At 60.8% G+C, this 19,674-nt stretch overlaps 1 protein-coding gene across 1 annotated transcript in view; it reads right to left on the reverse strand.

Moving 5' to 3' along the window:
- Positions 1–19,674, reverse strand: part of SDK1 (sidekick cell adhesion molecule 1) — a 530,463-nt gene that overhangs the window by 65,734 nt on the left and 445,055 nt on the right. The window contains exons 28-31 of the mRNA XM_032606677.1: positions 18,086–18,280; positions 16,489–16,690; positions 9,853–9,956; positions 7,297–7,367 (exon numbers count right to left, since the gene is read on the reverse strand). Coding sequence (XP_032462568.1) covers positions 7,297–7,367; positions 9,853–9,956; positions 16,489–16,690; positions 18,086–18,280 — 572 coding nt within the window. The remainder of the gene's footprint in view (positions 1–7,296; positions 7,368–9,852; positions 9,957–16,488; positions 16,691–18,085; positions 18,281–19,674) is intronic.

Here is a 19,674-nt window from a genome sequence, read left to right on the forward strand (position 1 = left end):
TCACGACACACGGCTATTGCACACTTACCAGACTGCGGTATAGTGTAAACATCACTTTTACACGCACTGAGAAACCAAAGAAGGCATCTGATTCACTTTGTTGCCAGAACCTCTTCATTGTGGTGGTCTGGAACCAGACGCCCAATATTTCCAAGGTGTGACCGCTGCCGCCCCTTTGCCTGAGTGCCGGCCACTGACACCCACAGGTGGAAACGTCTTTAAAATCAACTCATAGTCACAGAGTTAATGACATGAAAGGCAAGGTGGACCAGCGCAGACCTGGTGTCTCCTGGATGGCGGGTGTGGACAGGCGACCAGCAGGGCACACAGGGTCCCTGGGACACACGCCTGTCCGTCCGGCCCCGGTGGCTGAACCACGACCTTGACCACTTTCTCCAGTGTTGGGCCCTCTGTCCTCTCCCTCAGCAGTTCCCAAAACGAAGCCCAAACCGACAGAGAGCGAGGAACTCGGGAAGCTGAGTGCTCTCAGGAAAGGAGGTGAGAACAGGGTGAAGCCCGGGGGTCTGACCGGGGGGCAGGAGAGAGGCTCTGTTTCTTGCTATGGTTTTTATTTTATTTTACTATATTTTGTCCTTTTCTTTCTTACCAATTTTGACGGACAAAACCTCAGTGTTGGAGACGTGGAAGCATCCCTGTGAGAGGGCCCCTCACCGGGCGTCCTGGGATGTCCCTCTGCTTTCTCTCCAGCCGGCCCAGGCTTTGGGCTCCTGTCCTGGTTGCTGTCCCACTCTGAGGACTGCAGCGTTTCAGATCCTTCCCTTAGTACAGGGTGTAGCTGACGTGTCGTTTGTTTCTTTTTTCCCAGATTTCTCCCTTTAGAGTTCACAGAATTGTTTTCAGAATCGCTTTTAGGGTTTTTATTTCGTACCACCCTCCCCTATTTGAAAATTGGTTCCTGTGGTAAAGGCAGACACCGTTCAGCGTTTAACGCTAATTGATGCCAGAGACAGGGTCGGTGCTGACGCCTCACAACAGGGGCTGAGACGCAAATCGCGCACATCTATTCATAAGGACGGAAGGCGGCAATCTGCCGCGTCAACTCTAGTCCTGTTCTCTTATTGGCTACAGTGGAGACAAATTACAATCCTTATTCTGCGGGGCTCCCTTCAAACACAACTCTTATAGCATGTGCCAGAACGTTTATTTCACCCCCTTCTTTAAAAAATGCAACGGATGGAAAAGTTGGAAAAGTCTACGTGTAAGAATAAAAGGAGAGACGTTTCTCCACCCAACACCTAAGTTGTACAGAGAAGGTCCAGCGCACGGCGATGCGTTCTCCATGGCCCTTTGCCGACTAAGGCCAAGCAATTCCAGGGCCTCTGACCCTGGGGACCCCAGGTTGCTCACAGAGGCGGCCCCTGGGGGAGGGGGGAGGCCTGGACCCCACAAGTCCCCCCGCATGGAGGCACGAGGCTGAGGCCCAGCAGGTGGTCAGCGGAGCTCCTGTGCTGCAGGGGGGACCTGCCTGCACCGCCGAGCCCTGCGCCACCACCGGGGAGCACCGCGCTCGCCCCAGCCCTGTCTTCCAGCGCTGACCCGCTCGGCAGGTCGATGACACGTCCTGAGTTATGACACACGAAGAGCCAGAGAGGGAGGGCTCGCCGCAGACTGGAGCATCAGAGAGAAACGCACGGGGCACGCAGCCGTGGAGCTGGCGCTTGCGGGAGGAGGGGCTTTGATGGGGGAGAAAAGGCAGCCCACCTAGCGGAGGTGCAGGGATGGGCGGGGCTCAGGCGCCAGTGTGGGGGGGCGGTGTCACCAGGAGCAGCTGGCCAGGGCATCGATCGGCACCGAGCCAGGCCAGGCTGGGTCCTGCCCTGTTGTCCGCATGGGCGGCCCTCCCAGGCCCATCTGGAGCTGAACTCTAGGAGACGGGCCTGAACCGAGAGTCCTCAAGTCCACGGGAGCCTGTTAATCGGGAAGATGCCCGGGTACGAGAGACAAGACCTGGGGGCTTTTGCTTCCCCTCTCCTGGGAGACTGTGCCCCGCATCCAGGCTCATATGCGGCACCGGCTGCGCACCCAGGGAGGCCCGGTCCACCCAGATGATGCCAGTGTCCTGCACGAGAGTCCCAGGGCATCGTTGCTGAGGAGGGGGTGGGAAGGGAGAGGTGGTGATGATGAGAAATCCCAGGCTTCCCTCTCTGGGGTCTGAGCTGAAGACAGGCAGGTGGGCAGAGCTGTCTCAAGTCCCAGCGCAGCAATGTCACCCTGGTCACCTTCCAGGCCTCTACACAGGCCCAGATTACGGTCACGGCAGTTGCAGGCACCCAGACCCCAGCAGGGAGCCTGCAAAGGCCCAGGCCTGACCCTACAGACACACAGGCCTGAGATGGGATGACAGTGAGAGAAACTGACTTTCAGGGAGTGGGGAGCTTGGGAGGAATGGGAAGGACTGGATTCAACTCACCCAAAATATCAAACAGGCAGGATGCTGGGAGTTTGGGAAAATAACAACGTCCTCCCTGGGGACCAAACGTGGCTCTGGAACCAGCAGCAAACACCCGGTCCCCAGCCTGCGCCCACACCTAGGCGGGGTGGGTGCGGGGGACGGGGGAAGGGACAGAGGCTGCCAATCCCAGGCTCGAACCCTTCCGGCCAAGGAGGAGAAGATGCGGCAGGGGTGTGAGGAGAGGCCGAGCCCCAAGTCCCAGGCACACCTGCTGCAGCTGCGGGCAGGTCCACATCTGGCCACACGCGCCCCCCCGTGATGCCCTCCCAGCAGGAGCCGTACCAGCCCGGGGAGGAGGGGTAGGTGGTCGCATAGCCTGGAGGGCGGCCTCTCTGAAGGCCTCACTCGGTGAGGCTCTCGTGACCCACGGCGACGCACAAGGCCTGCCTGCCTTCGCGGGATCCTGAACAGGGTGTAACCACACTTTCTATTCCTCGAGCTTGGAATAAACCATCTGTCATTTGTGAGAGGCCTCTGCGACTCTGGGTGTCCTGGGAGGTCCCGGTAGGGCAGCTCCACGTGACCCACAGAGAGTTCCAGAAGCAGTGGGCCCAGTTCAAGTCCTGGCTCTGCGACGGCCTTGCAGGGCAGGCTCAGGCTGGTGTACAACCTCTGGGGCTCAACCGCGTACCTGCTACATGTGGAAGCCGGCCTAGGTGGTCTCTCGGGGGTTTCTGAGCAGAAGTCTCCCTTCGCACGTGCAGACCTTTCTCCCAGCCCTTGGCCCTGACGACGCGGTTCCTGTGGTGTCTGATTTAGCACGTGCCCGTGGAGGCCGGGCCTTGTCTGTGTCGTGTTCGCTTCTATCTTCCCACAGCTGCTCTGCCAGGCCTGGGACACAGCAGGTACTTAGTCAGTGCTGGTGGAGGTGCGCTGGGTTTGCTCAAGTGAAGGTGACACCACCTCTGGCTGAATTCATCCTGGATCAGCCATCTGCACGGGCAGACACTTGAAGGGACCGGGGTCCCCTCTAAAAACACCTTCACTCTGCCTTTTGCACGTCAGAAATTCTACCAGCAGGCTCTCTGGGGGTCCAGGGCAGTTCTTCAGTTTTCGAAGCCCCCGTTAAATGAGCTGGTCAGCGTGCCCTGGCCTTGACGGCCCACTCCAGTGGGCGGAGTGGGAGGGGAAGGGAACCGAGAGCTGGGGACGGCCGGGAGGATGAGGGCGGGCGTCTTGTAGGCGGCAGCGCTGAGTGGAGGGAAGGGCCCGGGTGGGGAGGGGGCAGGACTCCCACCACGAGCCTCAGTCCTGGCCGAGCACTCAGGGATGGGCTGGAGTCGGCGCAGCGGGCTTTCCCAGACCAGGCAGGCCTGGGGTGGGGAGGGTCCACGTGGAGCCTGAGGCCTCACGGCGAGAATGAGACAGAGCTGGAACTCAGCTGCTGTCGTCCTGAGGCCTGAGACCATGACTTCCCATGACTTCTGTTTCCTGGAGCGCAGAATAGGGATTCCCTCTGACGCCTGTGGGATTAAGTCCCGATGGCGCAGCGGAGCACAGGAGGCCCTAGAGAACCCGGCTCCGTCGTGCCTTCCCTTGAAACGCGGCACCAAAGCCCAGTAGCCTTTGCTCTGGCTGTGCGTGATGTTTGTATAGTCGTCTCCCCGCCTTTTACTGGGGGAGTGAGGCAGGAGATAGATGGGCCCCAGGCTGAGCAGCTGGAGTGTGTCCCCTGTCGGGGGACAAGGGCAGAGAGAAGCTGAGCCCTGCCCAGATAAAAGATAAAGAGACCATGTATTTCTCATTCCTGAGGTCAAGGAGACCTGCCCCGACTACACATGTGCAGAAAGGCCCCTTGGAGGTCAAAAGGGACGGGGTGCCACCCCACAGTAGGTGATGTCAACCTACCCGTAGGCCTCTTCACTAGAATCCATCTTGGCTAAGAGATGCGTGCGCACACATGGGAGGACTCCGAGATAAACCAAACACGGACCCAGAACCAGGCAAAGCAAGATGATTGGCCGAAGGAAACCCGGAAGAAATGCCCCATATAAGTGACTCAAACTACCACGAGGGCGCAAGTCTCTCTCTGAGTCCACCCGTGTGAGTCTATTCACACATATCCTTTTTCCTCCTAATAAACACTTTACTTGTTTCACAACTTTCCATCTCTTTGTGGGAATTCATTTCTATAAAGCCGATGGGTCAGGGCCTTGTCCCTGGCCACTGGTCTAGTGGCTATAGGATTCAGGACTCTCACTGTTTGCAAACCTGACTTCAATCTCTGGCCGGGGAACTGAAATGCTGCTTCAGGCCGCCGCAGGCCGAGGCCCCCTGAGATCAGGAAGACCGTTCATCCTGTCACCTCCCACCTCCCTCTGGCCAGAGTCAGCTGTTCCCCTCCGCTGGCTTCGCACTAACGCGTGTAGAGCTCAATGCACTAGATGGAATCTGTCCTGCTCACCTCAAGGCGCTCAGCGCTCCAAGCCGGAGCTGGTCCTCTGCAGACAACAGAGCACGCGGTGAGGAAAGGAACAAAGGCCAAGAGCTGTCCTGAAGAGGCCCCGCCGCCCTGCCCCCTCTGCCCAGGCAGCTACAGCACTCCTCTTAGGAAGGCGTCCTGTACAGCGCTGGAGTCCCCCCTCCCCCGAGTCCATCGCGCATGATGGGATCTGTCCCTTAGGACGTTTTCTTTCAAAATCCACTGCAGCCACACGAGGGGAAATGCCTTTGGGTGACAGACTGTGTGAGCCGCTGGAGGTTTCAGAAGAGCCAGCTTAAACGTTGGGATCAATGCAGAGACGTGAATGCCCAGTACGAGCTGCACTCAGTGTGGACACAAAGCCACCACTGTCTAGAACGTACACGCAAATCCTTAGGGATGAAATCTGACAGACAAGCCCGTTCAAGTGGGTCAACGGCCTGGACATTTACAGGCGGTGTTTGCGTTTTTAAACAAATTACAAAAACAAAAAAGTTTACAGGTGAAACATTTCATGTGGAACGCAAATCTATATTTACCATAGTCCCTTTGTTCCGCTCACTCTGCTTTAGTAAATTACTCGTGATTTTAATTATACTTCAGTTGCCCAGCAGTTGAAAGGGGTTTATTTCCACAGTGCATCTTACTGACCACCTCCTGTTCCGGCTTCCTGGAATTAGTTTGTTCTGTTGGGGTCTGAAGGGGGACAGCTGACACACACACGTGCCAAGCGCCTTTGGTGCGGCTCTCGCCACTTCACAGAGCGTTCTAACTGCAACTGAGGGCTTGCGGCCCGGTGGCCAGAGGCGGGATGGCCGGGCTGACAGCCAGCGCCTCGTCCACAGCCACGTGTTCGGAGGCAATGGGGTGACGTAGCCCCGAGCCGCCGCCTTCGCAGAAAAGGAGCTCACCTAGTCCCTGGACAGACAGACCCCACGCCTACAGACAAAGCACAAACCTGGCCGAATCCAGCACAGCCCCGAAGGACCTACCTGCTCTCGGTGGATCATGGTAGTGGAGGGCGGGAAACAGAAGTGCTTGGGACCCTGAATTTCCATTTTGAACGTTTCCCACCTCCATCAGAGACCCTGATGGAAGTCAGGGCTGTAGAGGTCTAACGGGCCTTGGATCAGAGACCTTGCGGTGACGTCGGAGGTCACCTTTGACCTGTTTTTATGCAGGAGGAAGCTGGAGCCGGAGAGGCCTTCTGGGGATCAGAGTCACGCAGTGACAAACTGGGGCCTGCAGGCTGAGCCCAGGCCCTGGGCCTCTCCTGGGGCTCCCTGCCCCTTTCCGTCCCGCCCTTTCTTCCTGCGGCCGTGCAGTGCGCCCGGCCAAGGTAAGCCCTCACCACTCTCCAAGGCCCACGTCCAGACCATTATTTGTGCTTGGTCCCCGCTGATTCTGGGTGTGATTCCGGCATTATCTGGACGATTATCATCGACCCGGAGGAAGCCTCTCATGCCCACACAGACTACTCCCTGGACCCCCAGGCCCACAGAGGCCACTCCTAGGCAGACCTCAGCTCCCCATGGCTCTGAACCCAGACCACAGTGCCTGCCCTCTGTCTGCCCTCCCACGGCCTGCTGGCTGTAGGCACTACCCCCGCCCAGGACGGCAGCCCCCATTCTGGACTCAGGAACTTCCCTTGTTGGCCAGATGCTGTGCCCACGCTCATCACTGCCCTTGGCCCCTGCCCATGGGTCTGCGTGCCTGCCCGGCCCAGCTCCAGCCCTGCTCCTGAATTAGCCCCCCATGCCCTGGCTGGATACCTCGCCCTCCGCTGGGCTCGCCCTCGGGCAGGGCAGCCTTCCTTGGCGGTTCTGCCCCTCATTATTTCTGCCCTCAAGGCACCTCACTGTTAGCAAAAACGATCCAGAAGTGGAAATAAGGCCGAGAGGGCAGCAGGTCCTTTCAATGTTGTATTAGAGCACTGCTAACAGCTCACCAAGGGCTATTTGATTATTTAGGAGAAGGTTCCTTGGTTTGACTAACGACCTGGAACTAACAAAGATTCATGTCATCCTGTTGATGTTTTGTCTGGCTGGAAATAATTCCTGTACCATCGATAACCCAGTAGGACGCGAACCAGTCTTGCCACAGAAGCCTTGCTCCGTCTGCATCCTTCTCCAAAGCTCAGTCCGTCTGCACTCTGGGCTCCCCCCTTGCCGTCCTGCTGGTCCCCTCAGTGCGCTGGGCACGAGTCCATTACGCCTGCCACGACAGTCCTGCGTTTCCCGTCTTGGAAGTTACACTCACCATTTCCCTGTACAGTGTGCAAGCCCGACTGGCGTGTCCCCTTCGTCCCACTCCACCCCGATCCGGGGCCCGGCAGGTGCTGGCTGACCACGCGGCCGCATGAACGGTTTTACCCAACACCGTGGGATGCTGGGGCCCTTACCTGCCACTGGATCAGAACAGACGAGGGGGTGTGCGGCGTCACAGAGACAGAGCTCGGAGGCTCTCCCGGAACTGCAACACGAGAAAGAAGGCAAGGATTAGGCGGCTCTGCCTGTGCTCGGCGGCTGCTTGGGCCACAGCTCTCTCCCGCCCCGGTCAGGAGGCAGGGCCGGGCCCAGCCCCCGAGAGCCAGGGAAAGCTGGCCAGCCGGCATCCAGCCTCCCTCTTCCCTGGGGATGCCCTGCCCCCACCCGCCAGCCTGTGTCCAGGAGACAAGGAACCTAATCCTGGTCGGGCGATCACAGCTCACGTCCCTGACCTTCCCCCCCAGGCGGACCCCCAAGACAGACACGCGAGTCTGGGTCTCTCCACGGGGAGCTGCTCACACCAGAGGAGGTGCCCGCGGAGCCCCTGCGCTTCCCAGATCTCCCCGGGGGCCTCCCCTCCCCCAGAGGGGGAGCATCAGTGTTTTGAGGTACTCAGGTCACAGTGACTCCCGAACAGGACAAGTGATCAAGCCAGGCCACGGTGCCCTTGGCTTTAAACACAGACGTGACTGTCAGGGACGGAGGCTGGCTTCTGGGGGCCGGAGGGACGCCTGCCCAGGTCTGGGTCTCGGTGGTGGCTCTGCTCTACTCCCTGGGGGACAAGGTCAGTTTGACCCCTGCCCACAGCCCCGCCCTGCTCTCTGGAGTGCCTGCCATGCCCAGCTGGCCTTCCTGACAGCCCTTCCCCACCTCTGCTCCCGCTGGGCCTGTGCGGCCCTGTCTCAGCATCGGATTGGCCTCCTTATGGCTGCCCCACTGTGACATCCTGACACCCGACACACAGTTAAGGTTCAGAAGTGGGCTTTGAGCAGAATGACTGAGGAGTTCTCCCCGCCCCGCCCTGCCCCAGGGTGTGCCTGGCACACCGTCCCGACATGGCCCTGGGTCCCTGCTCTGTGAGTCTCCCCTGCACCTGTCAGGCCTCCCCGTCCCGCCCAGGGACAGCTCTCTACCCTGCACCCTCCGACCTCCTGCTGTTCTATCTTAAGACCCTGATCCAGCTTTCCTGATCACACAGGATTACTATTATGGGGGTGGTCTCAGTACCCTAAACACTGTTATAAGGAAACGTTTATTAGCAAAACCATCCACAGGCTCCCAAGCCCCTCCCCCAGCACAAGGCTGCCCACCCCTGGAGTCAGCCTCTGCCGAGAGCTGGACTTTGAGACGATGCAATGACAACACAAGCCTGTTCCAGGGCAAAGAGAAATCACAAATCTCCGAAAAACGCATCCAAAGGAGTGATCTGAATATGAAAGGGGTGAGAGAGGTCCTCTTCTGACTGAGCCCGTGAGGGGCGGAGGGAGGTGGCGGGGGGGGGGGGGGGGGGGGGGGGGGGGGGGGGGGGTGGGGGGGGTGGGGTGGTGCGTCCTGCTTCCACAGTCCTTCTCAGAGACTCCCCCCCAAACCAGCGTGCTGTATTTTCTTTCTTCTAACAATCAGCGCTTAGCTGAAGTGGAACCTTGGTTGTGTTAAACGTGCGATTAAAGCGGGAGCCACAACCTCAGGTTCTCCAGGGCCAGGTCCCGCCCCTCCTCCCCGGGAGCTCGGCTGGGATTGCAGCCTCCCATGAGCTGGGCGGCATGTCCCCGGTCAGGACCACCAGGGGGCCCCGGTGGCTTCTGCTCTGTTGCAAATAGTCTCTGTGTGCCCTTGAAGAGCTAGAAGGGTCCCCGGAACCCCTTAGCTGGTCCTTCAGGTCACTGGCGGCCTGGTGTTGGAGAAGCCGCCCTCCCAGCTTACAGAAAGAGCAGAGCTGAAGGTGGGGGGGTCCTGGGGCGAGCAGGCCGGCGTGGGCTGGTTTGAGCCTTGTTCCCCTGCTGCGTTAACCGGGGGAGAGGTGCTCGGGGCAGGTCTGGGGATTATTGTAAAGCACCGCTGGGCGAGCTAAGGGCTGGGGTCTGCAGTCCGGGATCAGAGCCCAGCACCCTTATGCAGCAGCGTTCCCTTCCTACCCAAGCACCTGCCTGTCCGCTGGGTGGACTTGAGGTCACCGTCTCCCAGCTCCCTCCGAGCCTGGTTTGATTATTGATTGCCAAACAAACTCACAACGGATCTTCGGGCCCAATTCCTCTGAGCAGGACAGGGCGGGTGAAAAGCCACCTGGAGCTGTTAGGGGGGGGTCTCACTTCCATCACTTAACTGTGCTTTTGTCAAGTGACAGAACTGGGTGGCTCGTGAATGAGAAAAATGGGGAAAACCTCTTAAAACACAGCTACCCCACGACATCTATCTTTAATGACCCTATACATTATTCAGTCTCAGGGATGCTAATGGATGGTCGGGGTTTGGAAGCCAATCAAAGAAACCTCCTCCATTTGGAAGCCCTTGAAGTCTTGATTTACGGCCCTGGGCTGTACAGGAGCGCCCAGCTTCTGCTGCTAATTGAACTCCACTGCCCACGGCCACTCCCCCCACTCCCCTTCCTGGCTCAAGACGAGAGTGGGTCTCTCTAGGAGCCGGGGTTCCGGGGCGCAAAGGCGGCAGCGGGAAGTGGGCCCCTTGCTCACCGTCCTGCAGCGTGGTTACCGCCTCCGTCTCCGCGCTGAAGTCACTGTCCCCAATGTCATTGGTGGCCTTCAGGCGCAGCTTGTAGGAGGTGAAGGGCCTCAGCCTGAAACACGGAAGGGACCCGTGACCGCAGAGACCTCTGCCTGTCCGCAGGCCCCGGGCGGCGGCGAGGAGCGGGCATTCTGGGGCTGCGGCTGAACCCCCGGGCGCCCGGGACTGTCTGGGGAGCAGCTCCCAGCACCCAGCCCTGGCTCACTGGCCGGTCTAGGGAGACAGGAGATTCCCGGGGGCGGGGGGAGCCCAGAACTCCCCAGCAGGGGGAATGGAGCGCTTGCCTAGGGCTCCTGGGGAGGGACTACCGCTTCCTGCAGTCGGAGACACCTGTGCGCAGCGAATCGCTGCTCTCCCAGCAGCTCGGAGGACTTCTCAGGAGGAGCCGATCTCACACCGGCGCAGGCACGGGGCATCGGAGCACGGAGAGCAGGCGCTCACCTCCTCCCGCAGCCCAGCGCTCCTTCGCGGAGCTCCGTGCCAGCCCAGCCGGGGCCTGGCTCCAGGGGCTGCCCCTGCGCCGCCCCCTCCCGCCGACTGAGCCAGACTCGAGCAGCACAGCCCCATCTAAGCCGCAGGGCAGCTCTGCAGGGTAGAGCCGTCAGGATTCCTGTTTCACGGCGAGCGGACAGAGGCCCCCACCCTCCGCCGGAGGACTGGTCAGTGGCTGGGGGGCGGAGGCTGGAAGAGGGGTCTCGCCCTGAAGTAACACTGCCTCCCACCTTAAGTAAGGCCAAGACAGTGTTGGCTGTCCATGTGAGAAGATGTCCCCCTCGGCCCACGGAGGAGACTTTCGGGACATGAGTGCTCTCCTTGGTGTCGCCACTGCAGGCTTCCTCTCTCCCTTCCAGCCTTCCTCCCTCCCATGCATCCATCCATCCAGCCCCCCACCCACCCAGACAAACTCCGCTGTGTGGACGACACACAGACCTCCACCCAGTTCCCCGGCGGCGCTCCCCTAGCTCAGCCCCGCTCAGCACCCGGCTGGCTGGCCGGCCGCTGTCACCGTCCTTCGGGTTTTATTTCCAGAGGAGCAGATGAGGGCCCTGCGTCCCCCTTTCCCTCCCAGCAGTGGCTGTGTCTCAGGCAGCGGCCCCGCTGTCCTCTCCGTTTCCCGGACCCGAAGATCCGAAGTGATTCTAGACGCTCCCTCCCCGTCCCTCGAGTCCAAACCATCCCCAAGTTTCCTCAACTTGGTCTCAGCACAGCCCTCCCTGCCTCTGACCAACCCTTCCCCTGGCTCTGACCCAGCCTGTAGACCAGTGGTTTTCAAACTGAGCACTGAGGAACCCCTGAGACCCCGAGGGACCCTCCGGGCATCCAGGGCCTCCGTTCCCCCTGCACCAACCAACAGCAGCTCCACTTCCACCTGGTCTGTAACTGGTTCTGGGTGACACTCTGTTTAGAGAAGGGATTCTGCCTTTTGAAACACTGACAACCATTTTTGGAAAGCACAATCAGAGAGGTTTTCTCTACCTGTTTTCAGATCGCCTCGTGCGTAAGACGGATGGCAGTGGTCCCCTGTGAGCTGACACCTCGACAGATGCCGCTGCTTCCCGGCCCCCCAGAGCCGACTGCACCCTGCTGCCCGCTAGTCCATCGGCGCCCCGATTCCACAGGGCCTGGCTTTAGTGGAGACGCTTCCAAAGTCCCCCCCTGAAGGACGATCTGGTTTTTGGGCGACATTCTTTATTCAGTTAAAACAGACAGGTAAGTTCCCATCTGTCCCCAGCTTCCCAGGAGGGATTTCATGAATGGCGGAGGTAACCACGTCTTTCCTCCCCCGGCCTCCGTCTCTCCCCGTCTCCCCATCTGGGCTGATAGCAGTGCCCACACCGTGAGGCTGTTGCTGGGATGAGTTCGGGGAGACGGGCGGTGGGGGGGGAGGCTGGCCCACAGCCGGCGCTCAGAACTGAGAAGCGGCCGTAGTGTTCTCGTCCTGCAGGTGTCAGCTTCACCAGCTCCAGGCGAAGCCTGTCCCCTGCCCACCGTCCCCTACACCCCGTTCACTTCCTCGTCTCCTCCGTCGCAATTTGTAATTAACTGTTTCCTTGACGACTGTCTTATTTACAAGACGCAGGACTCCTTTGGGACAGGGACCGAGGCCTCATTTATTGCCTTGTCCCCAGCACCAATGGCAGTGCCTGGTACCCAGGAGGTGCTCAGTGAATGCCCGCATAAGGGATGAATGGCTGGGGTGACGTTATCTGTCTCTGAAGTTTCTTGGGAGGGTTGAATAAGAGGACACGTGAGTGTCAGCACAGGTCCGGCACATGGTAGGTGCCCGGAAATGACCCTTGTCTTTATATGTAGCGCTTTTATTATCTAGTGCACTGCCACTCAGAACACAGTCGTGCTCGTGACTTATTACGTTATATTCAGTACTTCACTGTTCTCTAATGATTTCGGACTCTGAGGCCAGACGTCTAGCTCTTTGAAGACCACCCTTTCTTTCCTGGCCTCCGGGGTCTCCAGGAGTCGGGGGCACAGCAGGGGAGCAGTAAAGGATGTCTGATGACGGGATGACATCTGATGACAGGCCCGTGACAGAGGGGCTGGGACGAGGAGACCGGGAAGCAGAGCTCCCGGCATCAGACCTGCACCGTGCGGGCTCTCCCCCTTCACAGGACCGATGACTGTCCCTGGGAGTCGCAGGGGACAGGAGGGCGTCTGAGCTGCAGGGCTTACCCTCTCGGTAGGAAGCCCTGTCAGGAGCCTGAAAACAGGCAAAGAGAGACTCAGAGGCCGTGAAGGGAGTGGCCATCGCCCTGGAGACGTGACCACGGTTACCGTGTCCGCCTCCTGGTCTCCATCCTCTGCAGGTTCCTCATCTCTGCGGAGCTGCTCCTTTGGATTACTGGTCTACCTTCTACCCTGAGCACACCCTCATCGCCCATCCATCCCAGCCCATCGCTCCCTCTGGGCACAGCAGGACTTCATGACTACTTGATAAATGAATAAGGAACAAGCCCTCCGATTTCCGCCAGTTCTGCCCCCTGTTCACTCTTCCAGGCCCCCCTGAGCCTCTACTTTGGAGTCGGCCAAGCAGGAATTTAAACTCTGACCCCGCTACTCCTAACTGGGGCACGCCGTTTAATTTCTCTGAGTCTCACTCAGTTCATCTATGAAAACAGACGTAATGATACCCACGCTTCCAGGGGAAGTTACATGACACAACCCACCTCGTGAGGTCTGGCAATCGGTCACACAGTAGGCGCTTCATAAATGTTACTTTCTCTCTCCTGCCTTCCCAAAGGCTGCCGGAGAGGGCAGGTTCAGAGGAACAGCAGGGCCCACTGTTACTGGACACACAGCCATCACCGGAGCCCACGCCATCACTGCTCTGTCCTAAAGGGACGTCCAGGACGTCCACGTGGCTCTGTGCTCAGAGCTCTTCTCTTCAGCTACACTGCGTTTCTATGGGACGCAACCATCAACCAGGAACCGGCGATGCTGAAATAGGTCCCTCAGAGCCAACCCCTCCCAGTGCCCTGGACCCACATTCACCAGAGGTAGGTACAGGCATGAGATGTGGATCGTTAAACGTTCTGTTTTAAACTTTTGTTTAAACGTTTTATGTTTTTTTGGCCACTAGCAGACTTCAGGCAACTGGAAAAAGTAAAATGTAAAAAGAATTTTTAAAAAAAAAAAAGGAGAATGTAGCTGCCAGGACTATGAGGCAGGAAGGGGGATGGACTCGGTGGCAGCGCACAAGACATCGCTTTCCCGGGATCCCGCCCGCGACATGTTTTCTACTGATAGGGGAGGAACCACGTGTGCTGGTTATGGCCCCTTAGGAAACTGACAACAGTCTCTCCCGCACCAAATTAAACTGTCTGTCCTGAAACACGGACCTCTCCTTTCCAACGCAAAGTCCCGAGCACACCATTGGTCTGTTGGAGGCTCCATGACAGGACAGGCAGTTGGATGTTACGGCTCTTCTTTCTCTCACGCGGTTACACGAGGACGTGGGGTTATTTACAGCCGGGCGCCCAGCACGCTGGAGTGTGCTGTACCAAGTAAGCTGGGCATCCCGGCCGCGCTCGCCCGACCCCCACCCCCGGGCTGCACAAGAGAATCCTGGCCCGCGGGGTGTGTCCGCAGCAGGGGGAGCTGTGCCTTGCGGGTCCCACGGCTGCCGTAAGGCTGGCGGGCTCCGCGGGGACAGGCTTTGGCTATTCTGGGGGCCTTGTTACTTGGCCGTCCGTTCACTGCTGTCAGTCACCGAGGTAAATCTTCGGCCCGGAGCTGAGAGGAACCACGGGATGGTTCCTCCAGCCCCGTGTTTCACTCCTCCAAGGCCCCGTGGCCACTCAGGGATAGACGGACTGCTGAGAGCTTGGGGTGTAGATGATAAACGCCGTTCACTGCATCTGGACCCGCGTAAATTAGCTGGGTGCTGGTGTGCATCCGTGAAGCTTTGAGCTACAGGCCCAGGGAATGTCCGAACCACAAAGGGATCCCCTCCCCCATTCAGAGAAGCTGAGGCCCCTTCGTTGTTTAAGACACGTCTGCTGCCCCGTGTCCTCGTCTGCACGACGGGAATCATAAAATGTCTGGTCTGTACCCCACAGGCCTCTCTCTCCACGTGGACGACCTGTGGGACAACATGTGGGAATTGTTCTGGAACTGATGGAGGGCTGGGTGATACTGAGACGGTGACGGTGGCGATGACAATGACAGCAGGAAGATGGCGCGGGAGGCTTCACCACCGGGTCGCCGTGGGGAGCGTCTTGGAGGTGCGCGTCCACACTGATGCCGTTCCAGCCTCATCTCCCCACCACGAGGAGGCGGTTACAGCTGCCGTGACTGTCACTAGTGTTCTAAAGCCCTACTCGCCAGCAGACGGACCTGAACAAATGTCGCCTCTAAGTAGCAGGCAGGGACCTCGGCTCTTCCGGAAGCAGAACGTGTGCATGGGGACCGTCCATCCCTCATCTCCAGAGCTGAGAGCTTTCTGGATCACGGGATGAGGGAGTCACTCAGACCAGGTATATCACTTGGGGTCCCAGGAGGCCGCGGCTATAAGTGGCGAGCTGCCTTCCTTCTTGGCCTGCGGCTGCCTCTGAAGTCACCTCCAAAGGGGGCGCCCGTTCTGTGCGCCAAAGCGGAGCTGCCGTAAGGTCCCTGCAAGCTGCCCGGGCTGCTATGCTCACCCCGTCAGGGTGCAGGCCGGCCGCACAGCCGCCCGGAGCCGAAAGCACCCGCCGTGGGCACAGCCTCAGCCCCGTCGGTGCCGGCTCCTTGGACCAGGGGCGTGGTCCCCTTCTCCTTCAGCCCCGCTGCTGGCACGGGAGCGAGTGACAGCGCCACGCTCCAACCCCAGCCCTGAGCTGTGCCTCTGGGGGTCTCTGATGATGGCACAGCTCCTGGTCTCTGCTCAGTGGACAGCAGACTGGCGGCCTTGCGACGGGGAGGGTGGGGTGCCCAGGGAAGCCCGCACGTGCTCCCTGCTGGCTGGGCAGGGCTGCAGGTGAGGTACCAAACCGACCTCTGAGCCTGTTCCTCACCCGCGGAACTAGGACGGCAGTGCCCGGGGCTGTCGTGGGGATTCCACGAGCAGGTGGACGTGAAGGCGGCAGCCGGCACGGGGCTCGTTCTGAACGATGAGAAGACCTTGGTCCGCCTAGGAAACCATGGTCCTGGCCTCCTCCGTCCTCCTAGGAGGTCCAGGCGAGGGTTCTAGCACCCACGGGGGACAGTGGGACCCACGACTTAGTGGCCCCTCCGCAGCCCCGGAGCACGAGCCTGGCAGGAAGTGACAACGCCAGGGCCGGGCGGGAAGCACAGTGAAGGTGCCAAGGCGTCTCCCCGGGCCGCTGCCATCACCCTCCCAGGTCGGGGGCTTCCATGCGGGCGGACGTGAGGACGCGGGGCCCGAGGCCACTTCGTAGACCCGCCCGTCTAGACTGTTCCATCTGTAGGATTCTGGCGGGTGACGTAACCCCTCCCAGCCCTAGTCTCCTTCGCCGTAAGGAGGGGGGCGGCCGAGAGAAGAGGCCCAGGTGGGATCACGACACAGCGGGTCCAGCCGCGGCCGGCGGTGCAGCCCCTCCCTCCTGCCCAGCAGTTCCCCAAACAGCTGGCTCGGGGGCAGGGCTCTGCTCCTGCCCCATCAGCCGTCACTGTCACTAAGGAAGGGCGGCCCCCAGGCGGACTCTGTCCACCTCGCTGACGCAGAGACAGCACAGAGAAGGGCCTCTCTCCGGCCTGTGACACGGTGACAGTGGCAGGCTGGGCTGCCCTCCCCGCCGCCCCCCACTCCGTGCCTCTCGGGCACTGGGGAGCCTCAGTCCCCCTCCCGGGCTCAGGGCCCCACCGCCTGGTCATCTGAGCCTCGTCAGTCCCCGGGGCCCGGGGCGGGCGGACCATCTGTGCCGGGCCGCTCGCGAGGACTGGCGGGGAAGCGGCCCGGGTGGGCTTTGGAAGCGGACGCGGGATGCAAGGACTATGGGTCCTGGTACAGGAGCGCTGACTAGAAGAGGAGACACGGGCTTTCAGTGGCGCGTCTCCGCGTCCTGCACAGACTCCCTACTCAGTGGGCAGGAGCTGGCTGGGGAGGGTCCCTCTGGCCCTCTGGGTACCTTTCAACGGCACAGGCTGTGGCCTCGTGGCTGATGGACGAGGAGTAGGTCTGCCACTGTCCCCGGGGCAGCTCGCGCAGCTGCACCGTGAAGTACCGGATCGGGGAGGCCCCGTCGCTGCCCGGGACCCACTGGAGCCACAGGCTGCGCGCGGTCACTTCCGCTTGGGGCACCAGGAGCTCCCTGGGGGGCGCCGGCCGCTCTGCAACCAAAAGAGGACAGATCAGGGACATGTGAGAGGCTCGCAGTGAAATTACGCAGGGGGAGGCACTGTGGCGGCCCAGAGAGTCGGACGCGTGGATTACATGACCTGCAGACTGTTCCTGGCTCCGCAGGGATGTGAGGGTCTCTGACTTCGGCCGGGGCCCAGCTTGGATCTGACTGGAGACCCCTGCTTGCTCTTGGAATGTTCCATCCTCAGAGCAGAGAAAGACAGGCAGACAGACAGACTGGAGGTGAACCCACCCATGCTCCCCGACAGCACCGCCACGTAAGGCATCGTGAACGACACCTGGGCGCCCCGAGGACTCGCTCCCACTTTCTGATTTGGGGACGAGTGCATCTTTAACACCGATCTCCTCTCCCTGGAAGTCGACCTGGGCCTGAAACCGTAAAGGCATGTGGAGCAGGGGTGCCTGGGGGTTGTCACTGGCCACTCCGTGCCTGCAGGGATGGAGACTGGGATGCGGGCAGCGGGGCTGGGACCTGGCTTCTGAGTGGGGGTCGTCTGCCCGTCGCCCTGTCTCCTCGCCCCATTGATTTCAACAGAGCAGCTCCACAGATGGAGGAATCATTCCTTCACTGTTTATCAGGAAGAGTATCGACTCTGATTCGAAGGTGTGGCGTGAAATAAAGCAGCGATTGAGTGCCGGCCCCAGGGGATGGGCTGCCGGGGCCTCGCATCTAACTTAATCAGCAACCTTTGCTGAAGCGCACCCTTCGGCCGGGAGGTTTCTTCTCGCCCCAGCAGCCTGGGTCCTGCCCCTGCTTCTCAGGCCCCTCCCGGACCCACTGGAAGGGACAAAGCTCTCCTGGGCCCCCTCTCCCTGAGCCACGCGGACCGAGGCCCTGCAGGCCCTGGCGGGGCAGGTGTTCCAGCTGTGGGGCAGGGTGCAGGCGGGGGCACGTTGCAGGCAGGGGACAGGGCTGCCCCTTAGGGGAGCTCATGTCAGTACTTGCACTCGGGTTTGGTTCAAGTCACATCAGACTGTGAGCAAAACTCTTTCTCCCTCCTTCAGAGGGGCTGCATGGAGTCTAAGGAGGATGGCAAGAAACAAGGCCTGCGGCTCTGAGCTGTCTGGGGGAGAAACTCAGCCCTGCTGCTCCCCGCACACTGAAAGTGCCGGCCTGACCGAGTCCCCGTGGGGGAACCTGCAGGAAGCTCTGGAGGAGAAGAGCTCTCTATCTTTGGACCTGGGAGGATCAGGCCTGAGAGCCCAGCCTGGGGCGAGTGTCGGGCCGTGAGACCCGCTGTGCGTCCAGCTCCAGGTAGGCTCAGCGGTGCTTAAAGAACGCACAGTTCGCGCAGCCACCCTCCCCAGGCACGCGCGACCTCCCCTCCCCGCGCCCGGCAGGGAATTGGGTCTCCCGGTCTTACCTCTCTTCTCGGTGGTGATGACGGTGGCCTCCAGCGGCTCCCCCCAGCCCTGCCGGGTCTTGGCCGACAGCCGGAAGACGTACGCGGACTCCGGGGCCAGCTCAGTGGCCGTGAACTGCCTCACGGTGGCGCCGACCTCCACGGTGGTGAAAGTGTTAGGGCTGCTGCTGGCCAGGCGGTAGGCGATCTGGTACCCTGGGGGGGGCACGAGGGCTGCTGGTCAGCTGCGCCCTCACTCACGGGGAAGTCCTAGTCCCGCCACCCAGGAAACCCTACAGAGCCACGTGTTTCTGCGCTGTTTCCCTCTCCCAGGCCAGCATCTGAGCAGCAGGCTGGGGCTCTTGGGAGCGAAGCCAGGCTCAGTGATGAAGGGAGGGGCTCGGGGCACCAGGCCCCCTCTTCTTCCTTCATGGAACTAGATGTGAAAACAGCTTCCTCTTCCCCGTGGTCTTCGGCGCCCGGAGGACCCAGGGAGCAGCGCGGATGGCGGCTGCTTTCTCTGTCCCTGCCCCTGCCCGCCTTCCAGTGGCCCTGCCCTCAACCCCCAAGGGTCTTCTTGCCCGGAGCGCCCTTCTCCCTGGAGCCGGCTGCCCCGCAGGCTCTCACACCTGTGCTCAGACCATGTCTGTCTGTCTGTCTGCACACCCCGCTTCCTCCCGCCAGCCCAGCGCTCCCGCTCCTCCCAGAAGCCCCACCCCTGTGGCTCTGGGCCGGGTGCTCCCCTGAAACAGCTCGCCCCACTGTCAAGGACGCAGAAGGGAGTACATCAGCTCGGGGCAGGCCCCCGGCTCTGACCGTCTCTCAAAGTCCCCTGATCATCAAGGGTTCATGGTTGATCGGGCTTCATTAAGGACCAGGCCTCCCCCACCAGGCCCTGCTGGGGCCCCTCTGCCCGCATCTGAAGAGGCAGAGTGGACTTGCAGACCCGGCCCGAGCCTCCTGGGCTCCCAGACAACTGTGGTCCAGCCGCTGAGTCCTGCGCTAAGACCAGAAGTGGTGGCGCCGTGACCTCCAAACCGCTAATGACAGCCAAGCCACTCAGTTCAACGGGGACCCTCAGGGGACCAGGCCAGCAGCGCTGAACCCAGCTCTGCCTTCGCAGGGCGTCCTGTGGGTGTGACGGCCCCATGGAGATGGGCTGCTGGCCCTCGGGACAGGCCCTCCGGGCCTCAAGCAGCTTGCGTCTCCGTGGCTTCCCTGCCCCGGGTGGGCATCTCTGCTCCTTCAGGCATCTCCTTGGGCTCCTTCGGTCCTCCCACTCACACAGCCTTTGGCCCCATCAGTGGCCAAGCTTCCTGGCACCTGCCGCCTGCAGAAGGAGTCTCAGCCCGCCCCCCATGTGGGGGGCCAGGAGGACGATCCCGTGGGGTCAGACACAGTGTGCCCTAGCACTCAGCCCCTAACCACTGCGGATCACTACCACGGCCACGCAGACGGGGGCCGGCAGCCCAGCCCTGTCCACAGTGACCACCATCACAGCGTGTCTGCAGGACCCTGGACAGGCTGGCACAGCTCTGTTCTGCCTCCGATGGCCATCCGCCCCGCCGTGGCGGCCAGCTGTCCCGGGGTGTCCTGCTGGACACATGTCC

Source organism: Phocoena sinus, chromosome 15, assembly GCF_008692025.1.
Source record: "Phocoena sinus isolate mPhoSin1 chromosome 15, mPhoSin1.pri, whole genome shotgun sequence".
Lineage (NCBI taxonomy): Eukaryota > Metazoa > Chordata > Mammalia > Artiodactyla > Phocoenidae > Phocoena > Phocoena sinus.